The sequence below is a fragment of the Cryphonectria parasitica genome, assembly GCF_011745365.1.
Source record: "Cryphonectria parasitica EP155 unplaced genomic scaffold M406scaffold_8, whole genome shotgun sequence".
NCBI classification, from domain to species: domain Eukaryota; kingdom Fungi; phylum Ascomycota; class Sordariomycetes; order Diaporthales; family Cryphonectriaceae; genus Cryphonectria; species Cryphonectria parasitica.
This window is the reverse complement of record NW_024468916.1, coordinates 1,397,620-1,423,864: the sequence shown is the minus strand read 5'-3', so window position 1 is coordinate 1,423,864 and position 26,245 is coordinate 1,397,620. Positions and strand designations below refer to the sequence as shown.

Below are 26,245 nucleotides of genomic sequence, written 5' to 3'. Positions count from 1 at the left end.
GAGGCATGAGAACAAAAGCTGCTTGCGGTGACGACAAGAGCGAGCCAGAGAAGAGAACCAAGAGACAGCAGCACAAGCTTTCCCTTTGGGATGGATATCTGAAACTGCTACGGAGTGTGTAGCAGGAGAAGCTCGATGCTTGGTCCCAGCCACAAGGTCCCAGCTAGGCGGGTCCTTCTTCTTATCCATGTTTTGTCCCTGGTCCCTTGTCGAGCATGTGTCTCGGTGGGATGCAAGATCATCACTGCTGCTCCCCTGTTCCAAAAAGATATGGAACTGATGAAAATGAGTCGAGGTGCACTGTCTGATAACGGGAATGTCCAAAATCTGACAAGACTTGCTACTCAATTGGAAGAAATGGTGTTACGATGATCCACATCGTACTGCATGTGTGTCTATGTACATAATATCAATACTTTGGTCATGATTCATCATTGGCCTCGCCTGCTGCTGAGCAAACCAGACGCCTCCTCTTTCCCCCACCCTCACCTCCTCCAAAAAGCCCACACAATCGATCGCCGCCAAGTACATCCACTCGGAACCGAGACCACCTTGTTTAAACCCTCCGTACGCCACCCCGTATCAGCTCGGCCCGGAACACATTCCCGGGCCTTGGTGGGGACCATCACCACCGTCTTTGATCCGACCCAGGCCCCACGTCGGCCAGAAACACACCAGCAATCATGCACGCCGCCAACTTCCCTATCTTCCTCCATCTGCTCATTGAGCTACCAGGTGTGTCACTCCATGCCGCCAACCAACCAATCAAGCCCTCTTCACGCCCGCACACAAAACACACATATTGATACCTGAACCAGCCTCCTTCTCCTTCCTCCTCCAGCCCAGAGTCCAGCTGCGTGACCAAGCCCCATCCCCCGAGACCCTCGCCGTCTGCCGAAGCTACGGCGGCCTCCTCTTGGCCGTCAATGTCCTCTGCGCTCGATTTCTTCACCACAGGAATGCCGACATCTTCGACGACATGAGTGCCGTGTTGGCATCGTCTCTGGCTGTCTACCACGTGTTTCCCATCGTGAGAGCCGGCGGAAGGCTTGCACGAGGAGGGCGACGACGACAGCAGGCACGAGAAGACAGGCGGGAAAATGATGGTGATGCGTTGGGAGGACCAGTGGTGCACTTGATTCTACATAGCATTCTACTCATCTCGCTATGCTGGGCGGGCTTCTTGGCAGAAACAACCTCTCCTATAGGTGGTTGATGAGGCCCTTCTTAGCCAGTCTTGGGTATTTTTCATTTCCTGAAAAGTCTAAGTCCTTCCTCGGCGGCAGCGATGTCGTCGTCTTCGCCTTCATCCTCCGAGGCATCCTCTCTAAGCTGCATCCGCTGCCCAAACAACGTCCCAAACAACCTGTCGATTGCCTCGTCCTCCCAGGTCCGCCGGTCCTCCGACGCCATAAAGTTCTGCAGCTTCTCGTGCACCGTAAAACGCAGCTTCCGGCCCTTGCTCGCCCTGCGGTCCACCTGCTTGCGCGTCTTGGCCTCCTTCACGGCCGTCCACCGCACCGTGGGTACATTACCGTCCGCTTCGCCCCCACCCGCGTCGTTGGTCCGCTGGTCCACCAGCTCCTTGAGCAGGAGCTGGTAGAAGTCCGCATCATCGTAGATGTCTGGATCCTCCGTGACCTTTTTCGCGGCCTGCAACGGCGCGCACGACCGGGGCACGTGGGTGCGCCGGACCAGCCGCTCCGAGCTGAGCAGCTGAGTCCCGAGCGCGTCCACGAGGGACTGTGACGCTGTGGTGCCGAGGTGGCGCTCCTTGCTGACGGCCGCCGTCGTGCTCTTGACTTTGTTTGACCACTTGTCCAGGATTTTGTTGCGCTTGGCGGTGGCACGCTCCTCAGTCGCCTGCATCTCCTCCCAGACCTCCTCGATGGAGGTGCGGGTGTCTACATCGCGCTTCCGCTTCAGGCCTGCCTTTGGCTCGGGCAGGAGGCTGGCGCGGAACCCGTCGATGGCGGTCCACAGCTTGATCGCGGCCTCCTCCGCGGCCACGTATGGTTGCTTGTCTGAAGTGGCGTCGCTGTCGCCTGCCTCGCCCAGGGAATTGATGGCGACCAGGCCCTTCTGGAGGCGGATTCGTAAATTTAGGAGGGAATCGTATGTGCGCCGCTGTTGTCTGACGGCGACACCCTTTAGAGCGTCCGCTTTGGCTGCTTGAGATATGTTGGAGATGACACCCTTTTGATCACTCTGCATCAGATTGCGGAGATTGGAACGGTCGTCGCTGGTATCCGCACCACCCATCTCCTCGTCCTCGTCTTCGCTTTCGTCGGTGCCTTCTTCCGAGTCGTCGTCGACAGAGGAGCCCTCTTCATCATCATCGCTCGACTCCTCTTCCGACCCAGATCCGTCGAGCTGCGCACCCTCATCATCGTGATCATCATCTGACTCACCATCAGGCTCAGAATCTTCTTGTTCTTCCTCTTCGCTCTCCGGATCGGACATCAGATCCGCAGCGACCATTCTTTTCGGGCGCCCATTGGTGATGGCGCCCTTGGAGGATATGTTGCCAGCGCTCTTGCTATCCTTGAACGAGAATCCCTTCTTCTTGAACATCTCCTCCTCGCCCTCCGCAAACGCCTCATCGCTGTCAATCTCCTCATCATCGATGATATTATCCCGGTCCAGATCAGCCGTCTCAGGGTCGTCGAATTCTTCCGAGTCTTCCTCCTCCTCGCTATCTTGGTCGGACTCTTCCTGCTCTTCCAGCTCGCCATCGCTACTGTCATCGAGGGCTGCGCGGCTTACTCGTACCCCGCTGTACTTGGGGCCTAGGGCTGGGATTTCTTTTTGGCGAAGCTTGCTCTTGCTGGAGGGCGATTGCCTTATCAGCTACTATGATGAATGGAGAAGGGCATGTAATCGAGATGGAGACGAACCCGACAGAGACATAGTGCTCCGTCCCTGCTAAATCCTCGTCCTCGTCCTCCTCATCACTGCCGCTGGCCCCATCTTCAAGGGGTCCATCGGCCTCGGGGTCGAGATCTGCAAATCAAAGTCAGCGCCGTCCCACATTCCACCCTTTCCCTCTAAGGCCGTGAGTAGGAAGAGACGATTGTGAAGGGAAGGAGAGGATAAGTAATGAAAAGGCAATGCGTACCCCTGACAGGCTTCTCGTCAAAGTCTGTAAACTTGTTCTTCGCGCGCGTCGACTTGGCGGGCGCCATGATCTCGTCTCTCGTGTAGACTTTGTGACGAAGTATTTTTTCTTTCTTTGGATGGGTGACAGAATGTAGGATTGCAGACGCAAGAAAAAATGCAGGTCTCCCGCCGAACTTTTTAGTGGGTCCCTGGCCCGCTCTGACAGGGCTGGTAGGCTTTGCTTTTTAGGGATTGGCTAGCTGAAGGTGCCGCTGGTGGTTCAGGGCACGCGTTAGCGAGGCCTCATTGCTGGGGTGTGTTGAGGTACGTATTGACTCCAACCATCTAGTGAGTGAGCAGTGAAAGCCTCATCAACGTCCTTCACTTCACTTGAACATAACTCTTCTTAGGGATAGTGGAGGTGAACGCAATTGATACGGTTCTGCCTCCAGAAACTCTCCTGACTTTTATTTAACTGAATAGTTTTCGAGATACATCGATAAATCAGTGTCTTTTCCTTCTTTTTTCTTTCTTCATCCTTTCAAACGATGGACACGCAATAAATCTATTTATTACTCTTTCAGACCTTTTCCATCCTCGTCTCGGAAGCGCCAGGGCGTAACCTCGCCAACATGGCAACCACATCTCGCCGGCTCTTTCATAATCTCCGGTCCTTGCAACATGAAAACCCTCTTGTAAGATTCCACCTCATCATAATCCAGAAAATCAAACAAGAACAAAACTAATACTAACACATACAAACACCACTCTCAGGGCCTCCCGCGCACCGGCTCCATCCCAAGGATGCAGCGTGGCCTCCCCGAGCGCCGCAGGATCAAAGATGTGGCCAAGGTAATCGCCGTGTCCTCGGCCAAGGGCGGCGTTGGCAAGAGCACTGTGGCTGCGAACCTCGCCCTCGCCTTCGCCAGGCTAGGCCACAGGTCCGGGATCTTGGACACGGACATTTTTGGACCATCAGTCCCTACGCTGTTCAACCTGAATGAGGAACCCAGGCTATCGCAGAGTATGTCGTCCGATGTCCTCATCATGCCTCCCCTGTGAGGAGTTCTGAAGATCGGAGAGAAGGATGTATATGTGCGGGAAAGAGAGAGAGAGGGGGGGGGGGGGTGACAAAGACTGATGACCCTTCGAAATTCATGGCTGATCTTTTCGTATAATCTAGATAATCAATTACTACCGCTGTCAAATTATGGTGTCAAGACCATGTCGATGGGGTATTTGGTAGGCGAAGAGGCGCCCGTGGTGTGGCGTGGCATGATGGTCATGAAGGCGCTGCAGCAGCTCCTTCACGAGGTCGACTGGGGCGGTCTCGATATCCTTGTGCTCGATCTGCCTCCTGGTACGGGTGATACGCAGCTGAGCATCACACAGCAGATCGTCTTGGATGGTAAGAGCATATTACATCTTCTTCGATCTCTTCTTTCGCTCGCCTCACTCATCTCAATCCACCACTCTGACCACCTTTCCTCACAGGCTCGGTGATAATCACAACCCCCCACACCCTCTCCGTCAAGGATGCCATCAAGGGTATCAACATGTTCAAAAAAGTCAACGTCCCCCTCCTCGGTCTCGTCAACAATATGTCGCTCTTCACCTGCCCCGACTGCGGCGGGCGGCACCACATTTTCGGATCCGGCGAGGGCGTGCGGAAAGTCTGCGCGGAGCAGGACATTGCGTTTCTCGGAGACATTCCGTTGCACCAGAACATTGGCAGCCAGGCGCAAGAGGGAAAGCCAACGGTGGTGGCGGAGCCGGGGTCGGAGAGGGCAGAGACGTTTATGAGGATCGCGAGGGATGTGAGAGAGAAGATTGGGTTATAGAGGAGAATTTTTTGTCTAGCAGCAAGTTGCTATTGTGCAAAGCAGTAAGCTCAAGAACAAATTACTAAAAAAGACTGCACCAATATGGGCCACAGGAAGATTCGGCGATAGAGGAGCAAGAGAAATAAAATGGATAATATCACACGCGCACACTCGATGGAAGAGTCTACACGATACACGTAGATAAATGGTATCCAGAGTCCATGCCATTCTCGGACACACACGTTCCGCTTTCCTCGCAATCTTGCGATCTACAGCTACAGGTATTATGAACAAAATCGACTCCCATTAAGAAAAGCTCGTCATCCAACATACATGCCCAGAATCGTACAGATAACAAAAACCAGACCGGGAAAAAAAAAAAAGCTGCGAAGCCGCACTGGAGTGATCGTGGCCGTATCAATTAAATGAGAGAAAGAATGGAAAGGTGAAAAAGAGACTTCTCTCATCAGACGCTACAAGCAAAAAATCCTCCTAGTTTTGATCCACCGTCACTCCTCATCAACAAAGACCAAACACCTCTTCTTCTTAAAGGGGGAAGTAAGGATTTCAGGCCGTCTTCTTCCACTGGTTGTACAAGCCGATCAAACTGCTGACGGTTCCGGCAAGACCGACGATGCCATCGTCCAAAGCAACCCAACCAAGGGCGGAGTAAGGCACAGTCAGGTCGCAGAGGTCGGACAGCAGCTGCAGCTGGCTGGCGGAGCGCTCACTAAAACGAAGCATATGTTGTTAGCCGTTACATCTTTCTCTCGCTTATGTCTGTACCTTCTTGAAACCCCAGAACCAAGGCCAAAAGAAGAGAAATCAAACTCACATGGCTATCCTCTTGCTTTCCACCACGCCCTCGCCCTCCTTCCTATCCACCTTGGCATCCCGCACCCTCAGCTGGTAGAGTGTATACACTTGCGCAGCCACAGAGCACATTAAGCCCATAGCCCAGAAGCGGAAGGCCTCGCGCTGCAGGCTCTTGGCGGACTCGCTGCGGCGGATGCCGGTCGCGTCAAGCAGGGTGGCCAAGTCGAGGGTGAGGTAGCCCGCGTAGCCCAGCTGCCTCCCGACGGCGGCGTAGCGCAGAACGGGGTCCATGGTGCCGGCCTTGGCATCGGCGGCGACGGCGGCGGCCTTGAAGTGCTCGACGTTCTTGCCGGCGCGCATGATCTTGCGGGCGAGGCCGAACTGCTTCTTCATGGCATCCCAGGGGGCCACCTCGGCGGGGGAGCCGTTGGTGCGGTAGAGGTACCAGGCGTAGAAGCGGGCAAAGTACTGCAGGACGCGGAGGACCTTGTCGCGGCCGACGGTAGTGGCGACGAAGCGCAGGTAGTGCGCCACCGAGGGGTGGTAGATGAGGGCGTCGGCGACCATATTGGGCGGTTATGGTTTTTATTATCGGTCGAGAAACAGATTATTTGGCACTTTGGTCGAGAAGTTTGGGTCTCGAGGGAAGAGTGCTCGTGGAGGACGAGGATCGCGGTCTGCCGGATTTGAGAGGTTTAGCTAAGATCGTCAACAGCAAGAACAAAGCAGAATTGAGTGGTAGCAGACAGACAGGTCAATAGTGTATCGAGAATGAGTCTGACTTGAACCTCGATCAGAAGAAAATTTGACAGCGGAATATCATGTGACACACTTCAAGATAAACAGCAGAAGGAAAGGGAACTTTTTGGTGAGTGACTCTCTGCCACTTCCCCGGCGTTGCTGTGAAGGTGTGGTGGACCTCTGACATGTGCCTCGGTCAAAGTCAAAGTCTGGGGTCATACTCGGTGATTGACCACACATGTCATACAGATGAGATCCTGGCACAGATTGAATACCCTAACCCTGAGAGCTGGAGTATTTAGTGGGTTTCTCAAGGCACAGCACTTCTTTCGGATTTGTTCATTTTCACCAATCATGCACCCTTCTTCTTCAGGTGGATCCTGGAACTGGATACTGGCAATCTGGGTGGTGGGAAATCCGATGGCGATGGATGGACAACTTCTTTCAAGAAGTGGTTCCGGTTTATTCTCTTGTATCATGATGCCGTAGTACGGTAAAGTAAAGAAGACGACCTACCCCTGTAGCAGTCTTGACCCCCGCTGATTCCCCTCATCACACCTCCCCCTATCCAGCAGCTGAGCTGCCCCGGGGCGGGTCACCCTGTTAGTGCTAACTACGGCTTCATGTACCCAGTGCTACCAGGCCGTGCTCCACTGATGAGCTCCTGCGGGGGAGAGGGGAGGGAGGAAAGAGGGGCTCCCCCCTGCTCACGGTTCCCCTCGGCCGGATCCAGTAGGACGTCACCGTAGCCGTCATTCTGCCGAGCATGCGACAACTGATCGCTGCACGCTCAACAGTTGCTCTCGCACATGTCTCGAGGATCTGGAATTGGGAGAGAGGGACAGAGAGAGGGGCATCAGGCATTAGGCATTGAATAATAGTGCTATGATACAAGGAAGGGGATGGACCGGATCGGCAATTAAGTTTCCACGAACTCGCGGCAATGATCTAATAGTGACTGATTTGAAGCTGAAGAATCTTGAACCGGGTGCCTGCCGTTGAATTCTCGTGAGTTCCTTCCTGGGAAGTATACTGGTCTCTTTCTCCTTCTTTCTAATCTTCTGTTCTTTCTTCTCATCCTCTCTTATCTCTTTCCTCTTTTCAAATCTAACCTTCCTCCATATACCAATTATAGCTGCTTGCCCCCTCCCCCAAGCTGCCCTAAACTTACAACCACTCCACCTTCACAACTCCTACCAACCTCGTCATCTCTACAAGAGATTGTCTCGTGTCCCTCCTCACGTGCTGACAATCCTGCCATCATCTACTTGATTCTCTGCTTTTCAAATACTTGACCTGATCATCCTGAGATTCTTCCATTCATCAGGAAGTTTTTCCGGACCATTTTCTCTCAACCATATATATCCATCTCGTCGTGAAGACGGCTTGAAGATCTGACAGCCGAGACCATGTCTACCGCGGTACACTCGAATGGGGACGGCGCCGATGTGGAGGCCATCAACACCAACATTGTGACCCTTACTAGGTTCTTGACGGAAGAGCAAGTAAAGGTCAAGGAGGCAACAGGAGACTTCACGTAAGTAGTAGCTATTATTGTTGTTGTTGTCATCGTCGTCGTCGGGTTCTAGGGCCCAGAGCCAGACAGGAAAGAGAGAGAGAGAGAGACAAAAGACTGACCATCACCGCCACCAATTATTCCTCCTACTCTAGACTTCTCTGCCATGCCCTGCAGTTCTCCTTCAAGTCAATCGCCTACTACATTCGACGGGCAACACTTGTCAACCTCACCGGCCTGGCCGGGTCCTCCAACACGACGGGCGACGAGCAGAAGAAGCTCGATGTCATCTCCAACGACCTCTTCATCGCCGCGATGCGATCCTCGGGCAAATGTGCCCTGCTGGTCTCAGAAGAGGAGGAGAATATCATCTTCTTCAAGGAGAACAAGCAGGCCAGGTATGCGGTGGCGTGCGACCCAATTGACGGCTCGTCCAACTTAGACGCCGGCGTGTCGGTCGGCACCATCTTCGCTATCCACAAGCTGGCCGAAGGATCGACGGGTACTAAGGAGGACATCCTCAAGCCCGGCACCGAGCTGGTGGCGGCCGGGTTTACCATGTACGGTGCCTCGGCCCAGCTCGTCATCACGATGAAAGGCGGCAGCGTTAACGGCTTCACGCTGGATAACGGCGTAGGCGAGTTCATCCTGACCCATCCAGACATGAGGCTGCCCAAGTCGCGGGCCATCTACTCGGTCAACGAGGGCAACTCGCTGTACTGGGAGGACAACGTCAAAGACTACTTCAACTCGCTCAAGCTGCCGCAGGGCGATGACGGCAAGGGCAAGCCCTACAGCGCACGGTACATCGGGTCCATGGTGGCCGATGCATACCGCACACTGCTGTACGGTGGTATCTTCGCCTACCCTGCCGACAAGAAGAGCCCCAAGGGCAAGCTGCGAATCCTGTACGAGTGTGCGCCCATGGCTATGGTGTTTGAGAACGGTACGTATTCGTGGTGGTGACCCCGTGTGTGTGTGTGTGTGTGTGTGTGTGTGTGTGTGCGTGTGTGTGTCGGTGAAGGGGTGAGGGGTACCAATAATGGCTGACAGTGAGATATAGCTGGCGGACAGGCTCTCAACAGCAAGATGGAGAGGATGCTCGACGTTGTCCCAGAGTAAGTGTTCTGCCCTGCCCTTGGGCTGCTTTGTTTTCATACTTTCGGACTGTTACTGATGTGTCACTGCAGAGATATTCATGACAGGTCAGGAATCTTTATGGGCAGCTGGGATGAATGCGAGAAGGTCAAGAAATTCCACAAGTAACGGAAGGCATGTGCAGGTAGGGAGTGTGGACCAATACCACTAACAACAATCTTGAGAACGAAATGAATTCAGGGAGAATGCAGGACAAATGCCACCATGATGATGGTGGGATCGAATCGATGTGGACAGATTGGGACATGGTCAAGATTGCATTAGCCAAATTGGAAATATGAAAATACCATAATTTACCTGCCATGATTTGTTTTCTAAGTGTTGCTGGCTCTCGAGACATCCTCAATTGCCCTTTTAAGCTCGCCATCTTGCTTCCTACCTCGGCAAAATATAATCGGCCAATATGTGTGGCTGTAAATAAAAACAGACTAATTAATTCACCGTATATAATTTGTGGCTTGCCGCCGTATCCGCTTTTTCTCAATCCAGACGAACATGCATACTTGGTAGATGAATTAGATCCATCCTTCTTCCACATGGCGAGTTTTTACTTAGTTATCTTTTTTACCTCTTCTCCCGCTTATTTTCTCCACATATACATATATATATATATATCTTCAAACACACGCACACTCGATGCCAGCCACGTAAACAGTATAACTCTATTACTCCCCTCGCCCCTTCCCCTCCCCGCCCATCATGGAGCTCAGCGGCCTCTGGGCAAGGGCATGGGCGAGAGCATGGGCGTGGCTTCCCTCCAACATTGTCACAACCGTCTTCCTCTTGGCCGCCCTTAGCCTCTACCCGGTCCTCATCCACCTCGCCCGCCAGAAAGTCCACCCCAGGGAACCCCAGGTCGTCTCCTGTCCGCTGCCCATCCCTTTCATAGGCCACCTCGTCCTCATGGCCCTCCAGGGCGGCCACTATATCCGCACCCTCGGCCTCGCCCATCCACACCTCCCAGCCTTTACCCTCGTCGTGCCCTTTGCCCGTCTCTATATCATCACATCGCCACCTCTTGCAGTCGCCATCCAGCGGAGGCCCGTCGCGCAGCTGTCGTCGAATGCTCTGCTTCCCAGTATCGTGAAGAGGGCTATGGGTCTTGATGACCGCACCGCTGACATCGTGAGCCGTGGTCTTGACCCCATAAGCGGCGGCGGCGGCGGAGTAGGAGGAGCAGGGAAGAAGGGCGGCAGAGGCAATGGAGACGAGGTCGGCGTCTTGGCTGAGCTGCACGCCATGCTTACTTCCTACCTGGGACCGGGCACGCCACTGGACGAGTTGACCGTGGGCTCCGCTAAGGAACTCGCCGCCGAGTTAGACGAGTACGTCCGCACCACGAACCTGGGAGGAAACAATGGTCCAACGGCAGAGGTAGCGGCAGAGGAGGACCTACTCCCCTGGGCTCGCCGCCTCGTCGTGCGCGCCACCTCCCGCGTGCTTTACGGCAGCCGAAACCCCCTCGCCACGGCATCGTCCACCTCCTCTACCAAGGAGGATCTCGAGCGCGCCTTCTGGGATTTTGACCACGGCCTGGGTCGACTGGTCGCTGGTGTCCTGCCTCCCTCATTCGTCGCACGCAAGGCCTACCGCGGCCGGGAGATGCTTACTGCCGCGTTCAAGGAGTACATTGACGCAGGCCACTACGAGCCCACCACCTCTTCCTTGAAAGAGTCTGGCGGTAACGGTGATGGTGCTGCCCCCATCATCCTCAACCGTATCCGCATCGCCCGCGCACACGGCTTCTCCGCCGACGGCGTCGCGCGCTCCGAGGTAAGCTTCCTCTTTGCTGCCATCGTGAACACAGCCACGGTCGCGTTCTGGGTGCTGGCGCGCGTATGCTCCGACCCAAAGCTTCTGGCACTCATCCGCTCTGAACTCGACGGCATCGTGGTCAAGAACAACAAGGAGCCCTCCTCCTCCTCTCACGACAGGAAACCCACACGCCAGCTAAGCAGCAGCGCCCTCACCGCCCACGGCTGCCGAGACTGCCCCACGCTGTGGGCTGTGTACCGCGAGACCCTTCGCCTGGGCTCGAACAACTTCTCCACGCGCCTGGTGAAGGAGGACACGGTCGTCACAGCCGCAGGGCTGGTCGGGGAAGGAGGTGCAGAAGGGGGAGGAGGGTATTTCCTGCAGCGGGGTGGGATCGTGCAGATTGCGGGGGGAGTGATGCACATGAACCGGGCCATCTGGGGTGAGGATGCGGCCGAGTTTCAGCCCCTGCGGCACTTGGCCAAGCTTCGCAAGCCGCAGCAGCAACAGCTGAAGCGGCAGGGCGGTGACGATGCCACGGAGGAGGAGGGGAAGAAGAAGAAGAAGAAGAAGAAGGGGGAGGGCGGCTTAAATGATGAGGCAGAGGCGACATTGGGGTCGTCGGCGGTTCATCCCGCAGCGTTTCGTGGGTTTGGGGGTGGTAGAACATTGTGTCCTGGCCGCCATTTCGCTACGGGTGAGATTTTGGGCTTTGTGGCGTGTGTGCTGCTGAGGTTTGAAATCCAAGGCGTGGGTGGTGGCGGCGGCGGAGGGGGAATCAAGGTGCCGGAATTGGATGACTATATACTGCCTGTGCATATCCTGGAGCCGGTTGCTGGGCAGTCGGTGAAGGTGAGGATAAGGCAGAGAGACGGGGCTAATGGGGAGCGAGTTGAGGTTGTGCCGTGAGGAAAAGAAGGAGGAAGGAGGGCGGGGCTTGGGAAGAATATTGTGGCCAGGGCCCAGTGTCACATATATTGTGGGCGCTCTTTAATGCAACAAACCATCATTCACATCATTCACAAGTTGTATGCACCATAACGGTCTGAAGGGGCTGGGGCTGATGGTCCATGAGCTTGATCAGCGCTATCTAAGTCTACCTACTACAAGCACAAGATGCATCGTGCCAATGATGTTTTAACAAGACCTCGAGCCATCATTTATCTCTCAGTCTGCATCAATCTCCCTAATTCGTGCTGACCTTCCCAGGTTCCAGGTCAGTCCTTTCAGCTAGCTGACCAGGCCTTTTTTCATCATTCGGTCTTCTCTCTGCTTTTTTCCTATTTTTCCCTCCCAGTATCACAACAACCAACCAACACCGACAATTACAATGCTCCTCTCATGAAAGGGGGGAGGTTCGTTTGAGATATCGCCCAGCCTCTCACATGCTCAGATGTGTGGCCTTGATCATGTTCTCCCCCCGTCCCACCCATGCCAGTCTGCTATTCTTGCCTTGATGCTCAGTTCCCACCCCCAGCCATAACATCCTGATAATACTTGAACGCCAGCTCGTTCGAGTACTTGAGGTACGCATCCTCCGTCAGCGGTAGGCCGAGAACTTTCGAGAATTGGGCCTAAGCCGTAACACATTAGCCTCAAGTCCATTTCTTAAGAAACAAAAGAAGATGATAAAAACACAGGCGGAGTCCAACTGTATCAACACTCACCTGTTTCGTCTTTGAAAGCTCTACCACGACCTTGGCCAAGATGTTCGCCATATCCGCCACAGCCGCAACCTCGTACACATCCGCATCTGCCCGGACTTGCACACTCTCCTGCATGGCGGGGAGACCAGCCATGAGGCTCTTCACGGCGCCCTGCGGGACGTCTGACAGGTGGCCGCGCTGGACGTGCTGCATGACAGTCAAGAAATCCGTGTAGATCTTGCCGCCCAGGTTCCAGTCCGCGATCGAGCCCTCCGCGCTCGAGAACTGCGCCAGCATCTCCCATAGGCCTTCGTAGTCGCGCTCGATGATGGCGAGCGGAGCCACCTGCTTGACAAACGTCTTGTGCGCCTCGCTGTACGATGCTGCGCGGAGGAGGTAAATGACCTCGGACTTGGGGTCCTTCTTGACTGCGCGCTGGAAGAGCGCCTTGGCCTGCCAGATCCACGTGGTCGGTACCTTGAAGGTCTGCGCGAGCGTCACAAAGTCCTCGCTCGTCTCGCTGCCGATCAAATGCGCGTGACGAGACAGGTGCTCCTGGATGGCCTTGGCGCGAGCGGCTGACTTGGTCAGGTGAAGAAGGACGAAGACGGCCTCCAGCCAGTTGCCCTCGCTGGTGAGCTGCGAGGCAAAAGACAAGGTGGCAGCATCCGCCTTGTCGTTGGCGTCTCCGCCAAAGTCAACCCTGCCAGTGTTGACAAGGGCCTGGCCAAGTTGCCAGCACAGACGGAAGTCCAGGGGTGACAGCTGGGAGTTCTCGGGTCGGAGGACATCGGCGAGGTCGGTCTCCTCACTGGCGTACAGCTTCAAAAGTCCCCACAGCAGGTCCTCTCTCTTCTCCAGCTCAGGGTCCTCCCACAAAGCCTGGATGCCCTGCTCCGCATACCACGGCTTGGGCGACTTCTCCTTGTCTTGCTTGAGATCCTCCTCGAAGCCATGTATCGCCTCCACTACATCGTCGTTGGTCGTGATCGCATACCACAGACGGAGGCCGAAAGCTTGCTTCCAATCCATACCGAATTTATCAGAGATAACAAAGGAATCCATCCGGTTCTCCATGACCCCTTTCTTTCCATCCACAACACAGACGTTACCACCCAGAAGCTCGTAGATGGCGCGGAGCGGGTCCGCGAACTCGGAGAGCACGTTGGATTCGCGCCACTCCCGGACCTGATCCCGCATATCCTGCATTAACTGGTCGCTGGTGCCAATTAGCGAGACCAGTGTCGCGAGCCGGAAGTTCTTGCCGTCAAGAAGGTGCTTGCAAGCGTCGGGGATGCGGTGGCCCGACAGCGCCGCGACCGCCTTGTCTTCGGGCGTGTGTGCCATGCCGACATCGCGGTTGGCAGCTTCCTCCACGAGGTTCTGCCAGAATTTGGAGAGGTTTCGTCGGCGGACCTGTCCGATTTCTGAAGCTGCAGCAATCGGTCGTCCCTGTGCATCAAAGACTTGATCGAATAAGATGCTTGCAAGTTCCCAGACTACCTTCTCGTGAGCGTTCGCTAGGTTCTGCAGGTCTTGACCGTGGAAGAATGCCGTCAACGAGTGGACGGATCCCAGCCCGACGGTTGGCACATTATTGACGACGTTGACGCTGGTCAGCGAGATCTGGTTGGCAAGTGCCTTGGCCGAGGACTCGTTGGCGAACTTGGCAAATCGGACATCGCGGTTCTCGGAGACGATGTTGAGATGGCTCATCGACATGATGCCATCCTTGTCCAAAGCTCGCCTGGATGATCGTGATAGCACCTTGGGGCTTGTTGCGAGGACTAAGGTGCCATCGGGGCCCCAGCTTGGGCGGAATGTGTCATGGAATGCCTTATCGTTAGGGTCCATCTCTTCTTGATCCGTGTTGTCTTGCTTCTTGTACTGCCACTAAGGAAAAGGAAAAGGGAATCTTAGTACGAGCTCAATTTATTGGAGAAAATGCAACGTGTATAAATACAATGACATGAAAAACACACGACACTCGCCCATCCCCCTGCCGTGTGCGATTCAACAGACAGGTAGAGTACCAACCTTGAACCCAGAAGTCGGAATTGGGGCTGGCGCAGCAGACCGAGCCATAGTCTTCGGCTTCTCAAACAACGAATTCATGAGCTCAATGCTCGTCGCAAAACCACGACCATCCGACACGATCTTTGGCTTCGCAGGAGACGAGTCCTCCTTTCGTATGCTCTCCTTGAGGGCCTCGTAAGTTGCCTCCTCATTGATGGACTTCAGCGCAGCCCGATCCCGCTTCTGCGGGTTGATCGTCTTCTGCAGCATGTCGGCCCAGTCATCACCATCGGCAACCTGGATCTTCAAAGGGGTGTTCGCTCCCTTGATGGCCTGCAGCCGGGCTCTCATAATCCCGCCAGGTGTCTCTTGGTACTCAGCCATCGATCCACCATGGTAGGGCGAGTCGAATTCTGGCTCCGCGGCGTGATGATACCCGAGGTAAGCGCTCGCAGCTTGGTCCTCAGGCAGAGCATGTTCAGCGTTCATCTCCTCATCCTCGTCAAGGACTGGGGCTTGGAACGCAGAACCCGCGGAGCGGTCAGATAAAAAAGACTGCTGGTGGACATCAGCAGGATCCTCTTCGTCTTCGGATACAGCCCCCGTGTAATCAAAGGCGCCTGGTAGGGCGCGACGCTTACGCCTGAACTCGAAAGTGTCTTCTGGGTCATCGGAAGGAGAGGCGTCGTCCATCTCCTTGGAAGCCTTGGGTGGGGAGGGAAGAGCCATATCATCAACGGTGATGTCACCGAGAGTCTCACCATCAGTATCGTCCTCATCATAATCAAGACCATAGGTGGTGAAGTGCTCAACAGTGAAAGTCCAGTTGCCGTTCTCGGGATCGTACGAGACAAAGTTTGTGTCGTTGGTGCTCTGCAGCTTGCGGATGTGCTTGTCAAGATGACGACCGTTCTTGATGGGAAGACCTGTTCTCTTGTCCATGTTTCGTGGCCACGAGAACAAGAGGGAGATCTCGGACGGGACATTCAGACCCTTGCCCACAGCTGCCTTCTTGACATTGTCCGGGTACACCGTGCACGAACGAGTCTCCAGGACAACAATCTCACCAGCGATTTTATCGAGGTCAATGGTCGTCAGGTCGACAGGAACCAGGAATTTGACGTGGCCCACGTTGTCCCGACCAACTGTGAAGTCCGATACCTGAGAGAGCTGCACGCGGTTCATCTTCTGCAGTTCCTCCTTCGAGGGGCTCATCCAGTACTTTCCTGCTTCCTTGCCTGGAACACCGACAGTGGCAGCAGTCGAGCTGGAAGACGGCGACTGCTCCTCAGGAACAACAGCAAGCTCATTCCCTCTGACTTGCTCCATCTCGGGCGGGCCGTCCGGGCTTCGGGAAGTAGTACCGTTTGCATTGGGAGTGTTACCATTGGGAGCAGCGCGGATGTAGCCCAAGTCGGGCGTCGAGCCTGTAGACGACCCGTTGCTTCCAATGGTGCTGGGGGTGCCGTTGTCCACATTGCTGGTGTCGAAGCTGACCCGCTTAGGGAGCTTGCGTGGGCCGTTCGGCGACTCGGCGGCCTTTTCTTTGGAAATCGGGGAGAATAGATCAACCCGCAGAGACTTGTCCACTGTAAGCTTGTTCAAGCGTCCACTGCCGTAAGAGCGGGGACCCATGCTGGCAGAGAATGAACCAGGCGACAGGATGCTGTCATCAGCGTTGATACTCCTGCGTAGGTTGCTGGAGGAAAAGCTCTTGCTGAGAGACCGATTCAGCTGGCCAGTACCGAGTAGGCTCTGTCCAAAGGTGCCAGGAGTGCTGCCGGTGCTGGAAGGAGTAACCGGAGAGCCGTAGGTGCTGTACGAGAAGCCAAAGCCTCGCTTCACTGGAGTCACGAACTTGGATCCTGATCCGGGGTTGAGCTTCCACATTGGCAAGATGGCATTCTTGCGGGGACCCTTGTTCTTGGACGACAAGGGAGTGGCGAGCGGACCGGGGTTCTGCACCTCAGCAGTTCCCAGACCAGCAAAAAGTGATGGAGTTCCGAAGGCATTCAGGTCGCTGATGCTGGCAGTGAGTGACTGCGGAGTGGACTGCGCATTCTGAGAGTTGTTGAACAGAGTACTACCAAGGAGCGAGTTCTGCTGCGGCTGCTGGGCTGCTGAGCCTCCAAAGAGTGTGTTGCTCTGCTGTTGTTGTTGTGGCTGGCCGAAGAGACCGGTGCCGGTCGACTGGGCAGGCGGGCCAAAGAGGGAAGGTTTCTGTTGCGTCTGGCCGCCAAATAGCGAATTGGTGGCCGGCTGCTGCTGAGCCTGGTTATTGGTCCCCAGACCGCCGAAGAGACCCCCACCGGCCTGACCCGTCTGCTGTTGGGTGTTTCCGAAGAGACCTCCACCAGTCGCCGCCGGCTTCTGACCGAACAAGCCATTGCCCTGCTGTTGTGTTTGGTTGCTCGCCTGGCCGAATGGGCTAGAAGTATTGCTCTGCCCAAAAAGGCTGTTGGTGCCAGTGGTAGATTGCCCGGCGGTGTTGCCACCAAAAAGACTTCCAGCTGGCTTCGGCTGGTTACCGAACAGGCCGCCTGTCTGCGGCTGCTGCTGCTGTTGAGCCTGACCTCCAAAGGTGGAAGGAAACGCGCCGGTCTGGTTCTGCTGCTGAGTGGGGGCCGTACCAAAGAGACCAGTCCCCGTGCTGGTGCCCTGATTCTGATTTCCGAACAATCCACCACCAGTACTCGTGTTGTTGGGGGTAGCGCCAAAAGCATTCGTGCCAGTATTGCCGAATGTACCACTCGTGTTGTTGCCGAAGCTGCTTCCGAATCCAGTACCGGTGGTTTTGTTCTGGTTCTGATTGCCAAACAGACCACCGCCGGTGTTCGTAGACGGGGTGCTGCCAAATGCATTCGGAGTTGCAGTATTGCCAAAAGCCCCTCCTGTATTGTTGGAAAAAAGACCACCACTCTGGGCCGGCTGCGAGGTTGCAGTGTTGCCGAACAATCCTCCAGTCGCGGGCTTGTTCTGGTTCCCAAACAGCCCACCACCAAAGCCACCGCCGGTGTTCGTGGTGCCGGTGGTGCCGAAGGCTGTAGAGGTCTGTTGCGTGTTGTTGCTGTTGCCGAACAGGCCGCCTGTCGTATTGTTGGTCCCGAAACCCGTGTTCGAACTTGTGTTCCCGAAGCCAGTATTCCCGAAGCCAGATGTGGTGCCAAACGCGCCAGCAGCACCGCTTGGACCGTTGCCATACTGGCGACCCTGAGCGTAATCCACCAACCTCAGCTCCTCAACAGAGTACTTCTTGTACGGCTCTTGGAACAGAATGTTCTGAAACGAGTTTTGCGCGCTGCTGGTTCCCTCCTTCTCGAGGTAGGGTTGGAAGGGAGCCACCGCGGTTCCGGGAGGGTCTGGCACAGCGCCGCCGAGAGTTGAAGGGGCCGTTGAACCAAAGCCGGAGCCAGTGCTTCCAAAGGGAGTGGAGTTGTTTCCGAACAAAGTACCAGCGCCTGCGGTCGCAGTGTTCGTGGCCCCGAACGCGGGCTTGTTGGCACCAAACATCGTGTTGCCAGAGGTGCCGCCGAAGCCAGGTGTTGGAGTGTTGTTGGTGCCGAACCCACCCGTACCAAAAGCGCCTCCTCCAGTCGTAGCGGTCGTAGAGCCAAAAAGATTCCCTCCTGAAGAAGTCGTAGCGGGCGCGCCGAAAGCTGGCTTGGCACCGAAGGCGTTGTTGGACGTAGCTCCGAAGGCACCTAGATCGAGAGAAGGAATGTCAGCAAGACCGCGGCAATTGTTGGTGATATAAACATGACAGGACAGAGATGGGCTTTTCGGACTGAAAGAAGCAGGCAGCACAGTATCAACTCAAAAGGCAGGCCTTGTGCGGAGGAGTGTAGCTGCCGCATCCCAGGCATTTGTCTCGCGGCAGCCTGCGCGCCCAAGTCCCCCATTAAATCATCGCACTCGCTTTGTTCAAAGGAAAATGTATCATACCACCTGTGTTGTTGCCAAAGCCGCCGCCTGAAGAGCCACCAAAAAGGCCACCTCCAGGATTGGCATTCGTCGATCCAAACGCGGGTGTGGGAGATTGTCCGAAGGCTGGTAGTTGGTGGACGACATGTCAGCCAAGGCTGGGGTTGCCGGCGGATGTAGGCCCAGCGCGCAAGGGAGAAGACAGAGAAAAAACAGGGTGGACGACATCAAGAGGCAGCAAGCGAGATGAGTGGAGGGCGTGTGAAAAGAACATCGGGGGTGAGGGGTGATGGGACATACCGGGCGTAGTGTTGTTGGTTGCGGTGGAACCGAAGCCGCCGAAGCCGCCTGTATTCGAGGTGTTGTTTTGCTGGCCGAAGCCACCGAAGCCACCGAAAGACATGGTCGAAGATGGTCGCGCTCGCGATAGGATGTCAAGAGCTGTGGCCTAGAATGTATGCGACGGAGCGAACGGGGGGTGGTCTTCGCGATCGCAGTGGTCGCGCGCCCAACGCGTCGAGAGAGTGCGTTTCGCGCGGGGATGGCCTTGGCTATGCGATCGTTAATCGAATTGACGTTGTAGATAGAAAGCTTTGAATGGTGTCGCGTAGTTGTCACGCGCGATGTTCGAGCTTCGATTCGGCCAGGACGCAAGGCTGGTCGATGCGGTTGGATTTTTTTCTCGATTGGGGCGTTGAAGGTTACCGTGAGCCCCAACAGGCACAAAAGAATTGCCTGTTGGAAGCGGGAAAGGAACAAAAAGAAAATGCGAAACTCGCCCGGAATGAATTAAGAAAAAAAAGAATCAGCTCATGACAAAAAAGTCATTGCACAAGGATGAGGTGGAGATTAGCAGCGAGCGAAGTAAAACGGTAAGCTTCCCTCACTCTCTCACCTCTTGCTGGAAAGGTAAAGTAGGTGGTTAGGAGGCGAGCTCCTGGTAGCGGTAGGTATTTGGGGGTGGCCTTGGTGAAGGCTGGCCTGTTCCCGCTACTGGTCAGCAGGGGGCCCCACATCTGTAAGCTAAACCCTTTTTGGCCTCCTGACTAATTTACTTCACCAATCTGCCTTGCAGCCTACCGCGTGACCAATATCAAGGACATTTTGTACCCTACATTTGACTCAATCCCAAGTAATTCCAAGTTGGAAGTGACTCACTATGAACTTGCATTTCCAATCTTTTTGAACTGATTGTTCATTTGATTAACAAGACAGCTGAGTTATGGTGAAATTTAATGGAGGGGCTGGACTTCGAAGGTGGGAGTCTTGGATAAGGGCGCAGAGCAGGCAATACACATATAGAGGCTCCACACAGCGCCTACCCATTCTCAATAATGAAAAGAAGAAAAACCAAACCAAATAACGATTTAATGCTGCCTAGGGACCTCCAGTGGGATATACCGAGTCGTTTTCGTAGACAGGAATCAGGAAGATGGGACTTTCGGTCAACCAAGTCTGCGCCACCCAGAACATTTTGAGAATTGCACACCCACGTCCACGAAACCCTGTACCCAACCACACACCGTCCGCCGCGCAAAGAAACTGGAAAATGAGAATTACCAGGCCGTAGTCTAGCCTTTGCTACCTGATTCTGCTACCTGCTGCCGCAATCTTGCCCGCCTCTTGTCTAGAATTGGATCAGATCACCCTGGTTTCCTTGCTGTTGCTGAGGCCGCGTCCCGAATGGGTTGCTCGAGCTCTGCCCGAACCCACCGTTCATGCCAGACGGGCCAGAGGCTCCGTATGACACACTCGGCATGCCGGTGAACTGCTGTCGGAGGAATGGATTGTTGCCGGTTGCCTCCGCAGTAAGCCTGTTGAGACCAGCGCCCGCGCTGTTTACAAACGTTCCGGGCGCCGTGTGCTGTGCTGGGATACGAGTCTGGCCCACGTTTCCAAAGGTGTCTTGTCCTTCGCCACCTGCGAGTAGGGCATTAAGCTTGGCCTCGTGCTCGCTGAGTTCCCTCTGCGGCTGCATCGACTGCAGCTGAGGCTGAGGTTGCGACGGCGGGGGTGTGAATGAAGTTGGCTGCTGCTGCTGGAATGTCGACAAGGTCTTCTGTTCTGGCAGAGGATTAAGCACCGACAATGACGGGACCTTGTAGGGTTGTGGCCGGCTGTAGGTAGGCTGTTGCTGCTGAGCAAATGGGTTGTTCGAGCCTGTCTTCATCGGTGGCATCGCGGATAAGGCTTGGTTGTGATTGTTGTTCGTTGCCCACGGATTATTGCTTCCAGGCTGTACGGGCGATTCCGTCTGCTGAGGCTGGAGCTGCTGCTGCTGCGCATATGGGTTGTAGCCCGTGGGTTGAGGCTGGAAAGCCTGTTGCCCTTGCAGGTTCTGGCCATAAGGATCAAATCCAGTGGGCTGTTGCTGACCGAAGCCATTCGAGAAACCATTCTGCTGGAATCCCGTGGGCTGCGTACCGAAGCCAGTGTAGGCATTAGGCATATAGCCTGTGGGCTGAGGTTGCAGTTGGTTCTGATCGATAGGGTTGCCCAACCAATCCACTCCACTGCCTTGTTGGTAGCCTTGGTTCCAACCCGTCGGCTGAGGCTGCGTAGGGGTGTCATCAAACAGAGACTGGGCGTTCTGCTCTTCCAGTTGACGCCGGCGCGCTTCCTCCTCCTCCTTGCTCAGCTTGATAGCCTTGGCGATGTCGTCATCCTCGCCGCTATCCCGCCGGCCCTCGCGCTTCCTCCGGTCCTCCTCTTCTTGACGCTTGCTAGCCTCGATTGCCAACCGGTACTCGGCATCTTCATCGTCGGTGCGCTCGCGTCGGCGTCGCTGCGGGGCTTCTTGAGGGCTTGTCGGGCCGAATTCATCGAGACCTGTGACACGGGACTTCCATTTCCTCCGGTCGGTTCTTTCGCTTCGCAGGCGCTCCTCGTCCAGCAACAGGGAGGTCAACTCCTTAGCGGCCACCCGAACTGTAGAGAAATAAAAGTCAGCCCGTTGCTGCCTGCGAAACACGCGGGAAAATAGGAATGCTCACTATTCTGGCCCACATCTCTGCCCTCTTCATCGATGTACATGAACTCTCGAAGGGTCTTGATGATGTAGATGTTCTGCTTGCCCCAGGTGACGACAAGTTCGGATCCCTCGTGCAGACAGTAGTCCAGCACCTTCAGTGCCTTCAGAACATGACGCCAGTTCTTGCCCTTGTCGTTCAACCTCTTGTCCAGCATGTCCATGATCTCGTAGAACTCGGTGGACCTGTAGTGGCAACACATCGTCAGCATTCCTCGCCCTCCTTATGGACCAAGAGGTTCCGATAGATATGACATACGAGTTGTAGGTAAGTTGTGCGATCTCGGCCATCTGTGTCCCCGTTGGGCCCCATGGATCATTGCTCGTTGCTAATAACACAATTATCAGCACGCGAATTCAAGGCTCTGGGCCATTGTAGAACAAAGCATTCTTCCGGCTCCGGTTGTCGTTGACGTACCCTCGCGCACCTTCACCTGGACGCTTGAATACCCCTTGGTGACATTTTTGACGCTCCTCACTATTTTTGACATATCTGCAACTGCGATAGGGAATCGGTTCGGAGTGGACGTTGATTTTCTTTCGTTCAGGTAGCGATCGGATGGTCCAACAACCAGTCACTGCTGGAAGCAGTCAGGCGATAGGAGAGAGATAGCGGGCGTCGTCGCAGACGGAGGGGCCGGGAAAGTGAGCTGAGGTAGCGTTGCGTAATGGGCTGGGCGTTTCGCGTATCCAGTGACTTCTCTGATGCGTGCTCGGCCGCAGTAGTATGGATGCGCCGATGCTTCTCCGGTGCCTCAGGTCTCCTTTCGCCTTCGATGAGCGATGACGCAGTTGTCCTAATATCTTCACGAGGGCAGCTGGAACGAGCGATCGATGACTTGGATCGGTTTCATGCGTAGGGAAGTGAGGACGTCGAAGTTTGATGAGGAAAAAGAGGGAGGGGGGGTGGTAAAGAATGCGACGCTCGCGTTAGGGGGTTTAGCGGGAGGGTCTAAATAAATCAATCAATCAATCGATGGCTGTGGCGGAGGCGCTGGGCGGAGAGAAGTACTGCTTGGGCTGCTGGGCGGGAAATTGGAGATCTTTGGTTCGCTGCCCCAGAAAGACAAGGTCCTGGAATTACCGCAGCTTGAGAGGTCACTTTCGGTTGCTGATCGCTGATTGCTTTTGCTGGTATCCGCAAAACTCCTTACACACGAGTGCAGAAAAAAGGAGAGGTCAGCCCTACCTAAGATTGAGGTTTATCTGTTGTCTATGCTTTGTCTAGAGGACGAGAAGAGTTCAATGTACGCACAGTTCAAGGCAGCGGTGGGCGAGCGAGACGATGCGAGGATGCTCAAGAGGTCAAACAAACAGGGCATTGAATCACACGAGTAGTTGACGAGGCCCAGGCCCTGTGTCGCCCAGCCTTGGAAGGAAGTCAGGTTAGGTTGGTGGAGCAGAATTAGCGCGCGCCGGGCTGGAGGACCCGTAACTTTCTCCAAGATTGACATCATCCCAAGACTTTCTGCTCCCTGAAACGACGTTGCGCTGGCTGTCATTTTCAATGCTTAATGCCCTGAAAGTACAACCTTAAAAAGCCTGGTCGTCGTCTCTGCAACGTAGAACGGTTTGATCCCGCGAAGTCCAGCTGGGGCGACCAGTTGCCATACTGTACTCCCATGCCATCTCACATTGCCTGAGGCCAGTGGTTCCTGGGTCATGAAAAGCTCAAGTCACTCACGAAACACCCACATTGGAACATCTTGATTTCCTTGTCTCTTTCAAGACATGTGTGGTATTATAAGACATTCAAAAGATATGAAGCCTTGAGGCATCCCTTTTGAGCTCTAACCGCATGATTGACGGTGGGGTCTCCTTACGCGACTATCTGCTCTTCCTCGCATGCTGAGGTTGTACTGTTACTGCATGCTAACAAATGATGCCTGACGCCTTGCTTTCAAAATTTCTACACGAATAATGAGAAGAGAACCCGCCAATCCACCTGTGTGAGATAGATCGTTCGTCCGTGGCAGCCAAAGCCATGCTGCGCCGTCCTTCACGTCTCTACTGCTTCGGCATCCTGCATGACAGTGTCCCCGTCAGCATCATCCGCACTCCTGCTGCTCCTGGCAGATGACCTGCCTGTGCCGTTGACCTTGACATGGCTCGCCTCCTCGGACACAGCAGGCTCCTCTCCATCTTGCATGGTGTCAGTATCGCCGTTCTCCACCAGTCCGGAGCCCGCCCCCTTGGGTTCTACCGCCGTACGCTGTCGCTCCAGCCACGCTGGGGGAAGACCAGGACCACTATCCGCGTTTCCGTAATCACTCTTCTTGGTGCCCTTGGGCCATCGTCCGGGGCCACGACCGGTGCCTCCTGGTTTCCGACTGCGGGAACTGCTACTCCGAGCCTTCGGTTTCGGAGGCTGACGAGTGGCCGAGCGTCTGGCATTGAGTCGCGATGCACTGCTTATCCGAGATACTGCAGGTCGGGGAGTTGCAGGTGGGCGATTTCCAGGCCGCCTGCCACCGTGGAGGGGAGGATAGACCGTAAAGCGTGTTGGCGGGATGTCTTTGTATGGTGACATCCATGAGTTCTCTTTGTCTTCCTCCATGTCGGCTTTTGATGACTCCTGTGAAGGCTCACCCTCAACACAGCCTCTGTTCTCGGATGGCCGCTCAGTTTCCTTGGTTTCTGGGACATTTGCCGCGGACTTTACCTCAGCGCTGGCATCTGCGTCTTCAGCAGCTTCCATGGATGCGGGCGCATCCTCGACTGCAATGTCCTCGACGCCTGTCTCGTTCGGTTCAGTTGACTCAAGGACGGTGGTTTCTGCATCTGCCTCCGCATCCGCGTCCGCGACCTCATCTGCCCCTGCTTCCTCCTCAGATTTGAGGGCAACTCCATTCGCTTCAACCGGGACTTGCACAGTCTGGCCGTTTTCCCTCACAACTTCAGCGATCACCACGTCCGTAGCCTTCTGCTCTTCGTCCTCTTCCCTAGGAGCGATAGCGTGCATGGCTGGCGCGAGCTCGAAGTTGGTGGCGTTGCTGCGACCCATAACATACGGTGTCCAAGTGAGCGCGGCTGGGTCCAGCTGAACATAATTCTTGGCTTCCCATTTCGCGACGTACTGCCTGGAGAACTCAACGTCGACGCGGAATGCATAGAGTTGCGTATGCGGGTCTCGAACAAGACATCTAAGGCCTTCCAAGGCTGAGATGACATCGTCGGCGGTCATGCCCGTGTCGTCAGAGATTTGCTTGATGCTGAGGCCTCTCTTCTCGTGCCTGTCCTCGGGCACGCGGCTGAGTAGATAGCGGCACATGACCAAGCGCCAGTAGTTTCGATACGACACGAGACCCATGTCAGATAGTGGCTTCTCTGGTGATCCGCATTTCTTTTCAACCCTAGTAAGGAGATAGGAAAAGTCGATCAAGAGGTTGCCATAGCCTTTCCGCTGGTGTATGGGGAGTGTCAGAATACAGGAGACGTTGTTCTGGCTGCTGGCTCTTTTCTCCTTGGAGAAATAGCCGACAAAGTGGTATCCAAGGTCGTTGTACTCGCACAGTACGTAGAACAAGAAGGGCTCCACATCGTAGTAGAGGGTTTTGGAGCCCAGAAACAGCTTCGCCAGCAGACACAGGTTCTGACAATAGACAGGATTCTTGCGGCCGTCCACTTCGAAGACTGAGATAGATCCACTCCGGTATATCTCGTCCCCAGGAGGGTGCTTGGCCGGACACTTGAGCTTGTGCCGCCAAGCCACATAGTCCGAATTCATGTACTTCAGGCAGAACTCACAGATAAAGAGCACGCGATTCCGGCTATACTCTTCAGGATACGGGGCCGCGTACCAAGTATCGATCTCCCAGCCACCAAATTCGATACACTCGATCTGACTGGCTGGGCCTGCTGACTTTTTAGATTTGCGAACTGGAGCCTCGGCCTCGGCCTGCATTTGCAAGAGCCTTTCCTTCCAGTCCTCTTCAGCCTTCTGCTTAGCCTCATCGAATCGGCGGCGGTCCTCGGTGATGGGCAGCGTCTTGGATGTGTCAGCTTCAGCCTCGGTGAGGATACCACCATAAGGCTTGCCCTTATCGTCCATATCCTTGTCGAAGAAGGAGTAAAAAGGCTGTGACATGCTGGACGCAAATGGCGCGAGGGGAGGCGTCGCTGTGGGCCTGCCACCGCGTGAGCTGCCTGCTCTTGCTGGCCTGCCTGCTGGGCGTCGTCCACCGCGCTTTTGTGGCTTGGGCCCTTTCGACAAGATCTTCTTGAGCTCGTCTGGTTCAACGCGAAATTTGATAATGAGCTTCGAACGTGTCTTCTTAACGATGGCAACGGGCTTGTTTGTCTTGTTCGTTGGTATCTTCAGACGTAAAGATCGTGCTGACCGTGGTCGACCTTCCTCGTCAGCACCAGTCGTGGCTACCATTCCGTCAATGCTCTGACTGTCCCCTGAGCCTTTTCGTCGCTTTCGAAGATTAGTGATAAATTCTTCATCCGCGATAGATGATGTCTTGCGCTTTCTAAGCACACGAGACCCATCCATAGGGTCGTCATCTAGCACGAGTTGGTTGAAAACTGAGTGAGAATCTGGCTTGACCGCCCCTCTTTGGGATGGCAGCAAGTCCCGTGCAAGTTTAGGTGCCGTCGATCTCCTGGTCGCCGGTGGTGAGTCGACATTGGCAGCGGCATTCCGGTCACGACCATCTTCACGTTCACTTTCAACCCCTTCTTCGTCTTCATCTTCTGCCTCTGAGACCTCTGCGCATTCGGG

At 55.1% G+C, this 26,245-nt stretch overlaps 6 protein-coding genes across 6 annotated transcripts; 3 read left to right on the top strand and 3 right to left on the bottom strand.

Annotated features, from left to right (window-relative positions):
* Window positions 1-3,522: 3,522 nt before the first annotated feature.
* On the top strand, window positions 3,523-5,021 carry M406DRAFT_357776 (P-loop containing nucleoside triphosphate hydrolase protein). Its single transcript, XM_040923769.1, has 4 exons — window positions 3,523-3,794; window positions 3,874-4,123; window positions 4,283-4,507; window positions 4,594-5,021. The coding sequence occupies exons 1-4, from the start codon at window positions 3,732-3,734 to the stop codon at window positions 4,938-4,940; spliced, it is 885 nt and encodes a 294-aa protein (XP_040772522.1). The 5' UTR covers window positions 3,523-3,731; the 3' UTR covers window positions 4,941-5,021.
* A 108-nt stretch (window positions 5,022-5,129) lies between these two features.
* Window positions 5,130-6,633, bottom strand: M406DRAFT_104004 (response to dsRNA). The gene is made up of 3 exons (XM_040915092.1): window positions 6,490-6,633; window positions 5,758-6,415; window positions 5,130-5,652 (listed from the first exon to the last, which is right to left on the bottom strand). The coding sequence occupies exons 2-3, from the start codon at window positions 6,303-6,305 to the stop codon at window positions 5,490-5,492; spliced, it is 711 nt and encodes a 236-aa protein (XP_040773036.1). The 5' UTR covers window positions 6,306-6,415; window positions 6,490-6,633; the 3' UTR covers window positions 5,130-5,489.
* Window positions 6,634-7,888: 1,255 nt separating this feature from the next.
* Window positions 7,889-9,261, top strand: M406DRAFT_333600 (inositol phosphatase; the record flags this gene model as incomplete). The annotated part of the gene is made up of 4 exons (XM_040920857.1): window positions 7,889-8,016; window positions 8,151-8,941; window positions 9,059-9,113; window positions 9,186-9,261. The coding sequence occupies 4 exons, from the start codon at window positions 7,889-7,891 to the stop codon at window positions 9,259-9,261; spliced, it is 1,050 nt and encodes a 349-aa protein (XP_040772521.1).
* Window positions 9,262-9,960: 699 nt separating this feature from the next.
* M406DRAFT_239131 (cytochrome P450) lies at window positions 9,961-11,673 on the top strand (the record flags this gene model as incomplete). Its single annotated transcript, XM_040916086.1, has 3 exons — window positions 9,961-10,320; window positions 10,366-11,434; window positions 11,513-11,673. Coding segments are annotated over 3 exons (1,590 nt in total), but the record flags the coding sequence as incomplete, so codon positions are not given.
* A 2,796-nt stretch (window positions 11,674-14,469) lies between these two features.
* M406DRAFT_357774 (uncharacterized protein) lies at window positions 14,470-15,200 on the bottom strand. The gene has a single exon (XM_040923768.1). It carries the CDS (start codon window positions 15,057-15,059, stop codon window positions 14,568-14,570), a length of 492 nt encoding a protein of 163 aa, XP_040772519.1. The 5' UTR covers window positions 15,060-15,200; the 3' UTR covers window positions 14,470-14,567.
* Window positions 15,201-20,118: 4,918 nt separating this feature from the next.
* On the bottom strand, window positions 20,119-22,010 carry M406DRAFT_74489 (uncharacterized protein; the record flags this gene model as incomplete). Its single annotated transcript, XM_040925739.1, has 4 exons — window positions 20,119-21,419; window positions 21,485-21,705; window positions 21,779-21,848; window positions 21,938-22,010. 4 exons carry the CDS (start codon window positions 22,008-22,010, stop codon window positions 20,119-20,121), a joined length of 1,665 nt encoding a protein of 554 aa, XP_040772518.1.
* Between the last annotated feature and the right edge of the window lie 4,235 nt (window positions 22,011-26,245).

Coding starts and splice junctions, on each gene's coding strand:
- M406DRAFT_357776 (XM_040923769.1), top strand. CDS start 3,732: ATGGCAACCACATCTCGCCGGCTCTTTCATAATCTCCGGTCCTTGCAA. Junction 4,124..4,282: donor GGAACCCAGGCTATCGCAGA/GTATGTCGTCCG, acceptor CGTATAATCTAG/ATAATCAATTACTACCGCTG. Junction 4,508..4,593: donor ACAGCAGATCGTCTTGGATG/GTAAGAGCATAT, acceptor CTTTCCTCACAG/GCTCGGTGATAATCACAACC.
- M406DRAFT_357774 (XM_040923768.1), bottom strand. CDS start 15,059: ATGAACGCTGAACATGCTCTGCCTGAGGACCAAGCTGCGAGCGCTTAC.
- M406DRAFT_104004 (XM_040915092.1), bottom strand. CDS start 6,305: ATGGTCGCCGACGCCCTCATCTACCACCCCTCGGTGGCGCACTACCTG. Junction 5,653..5,757: donor GAAAGCAAGAGGATAGCCAT/GTGAGTTTGATT, acceptor GCTTCGTTTTAG/TGAGCGCTCCGCCAGCCAGC.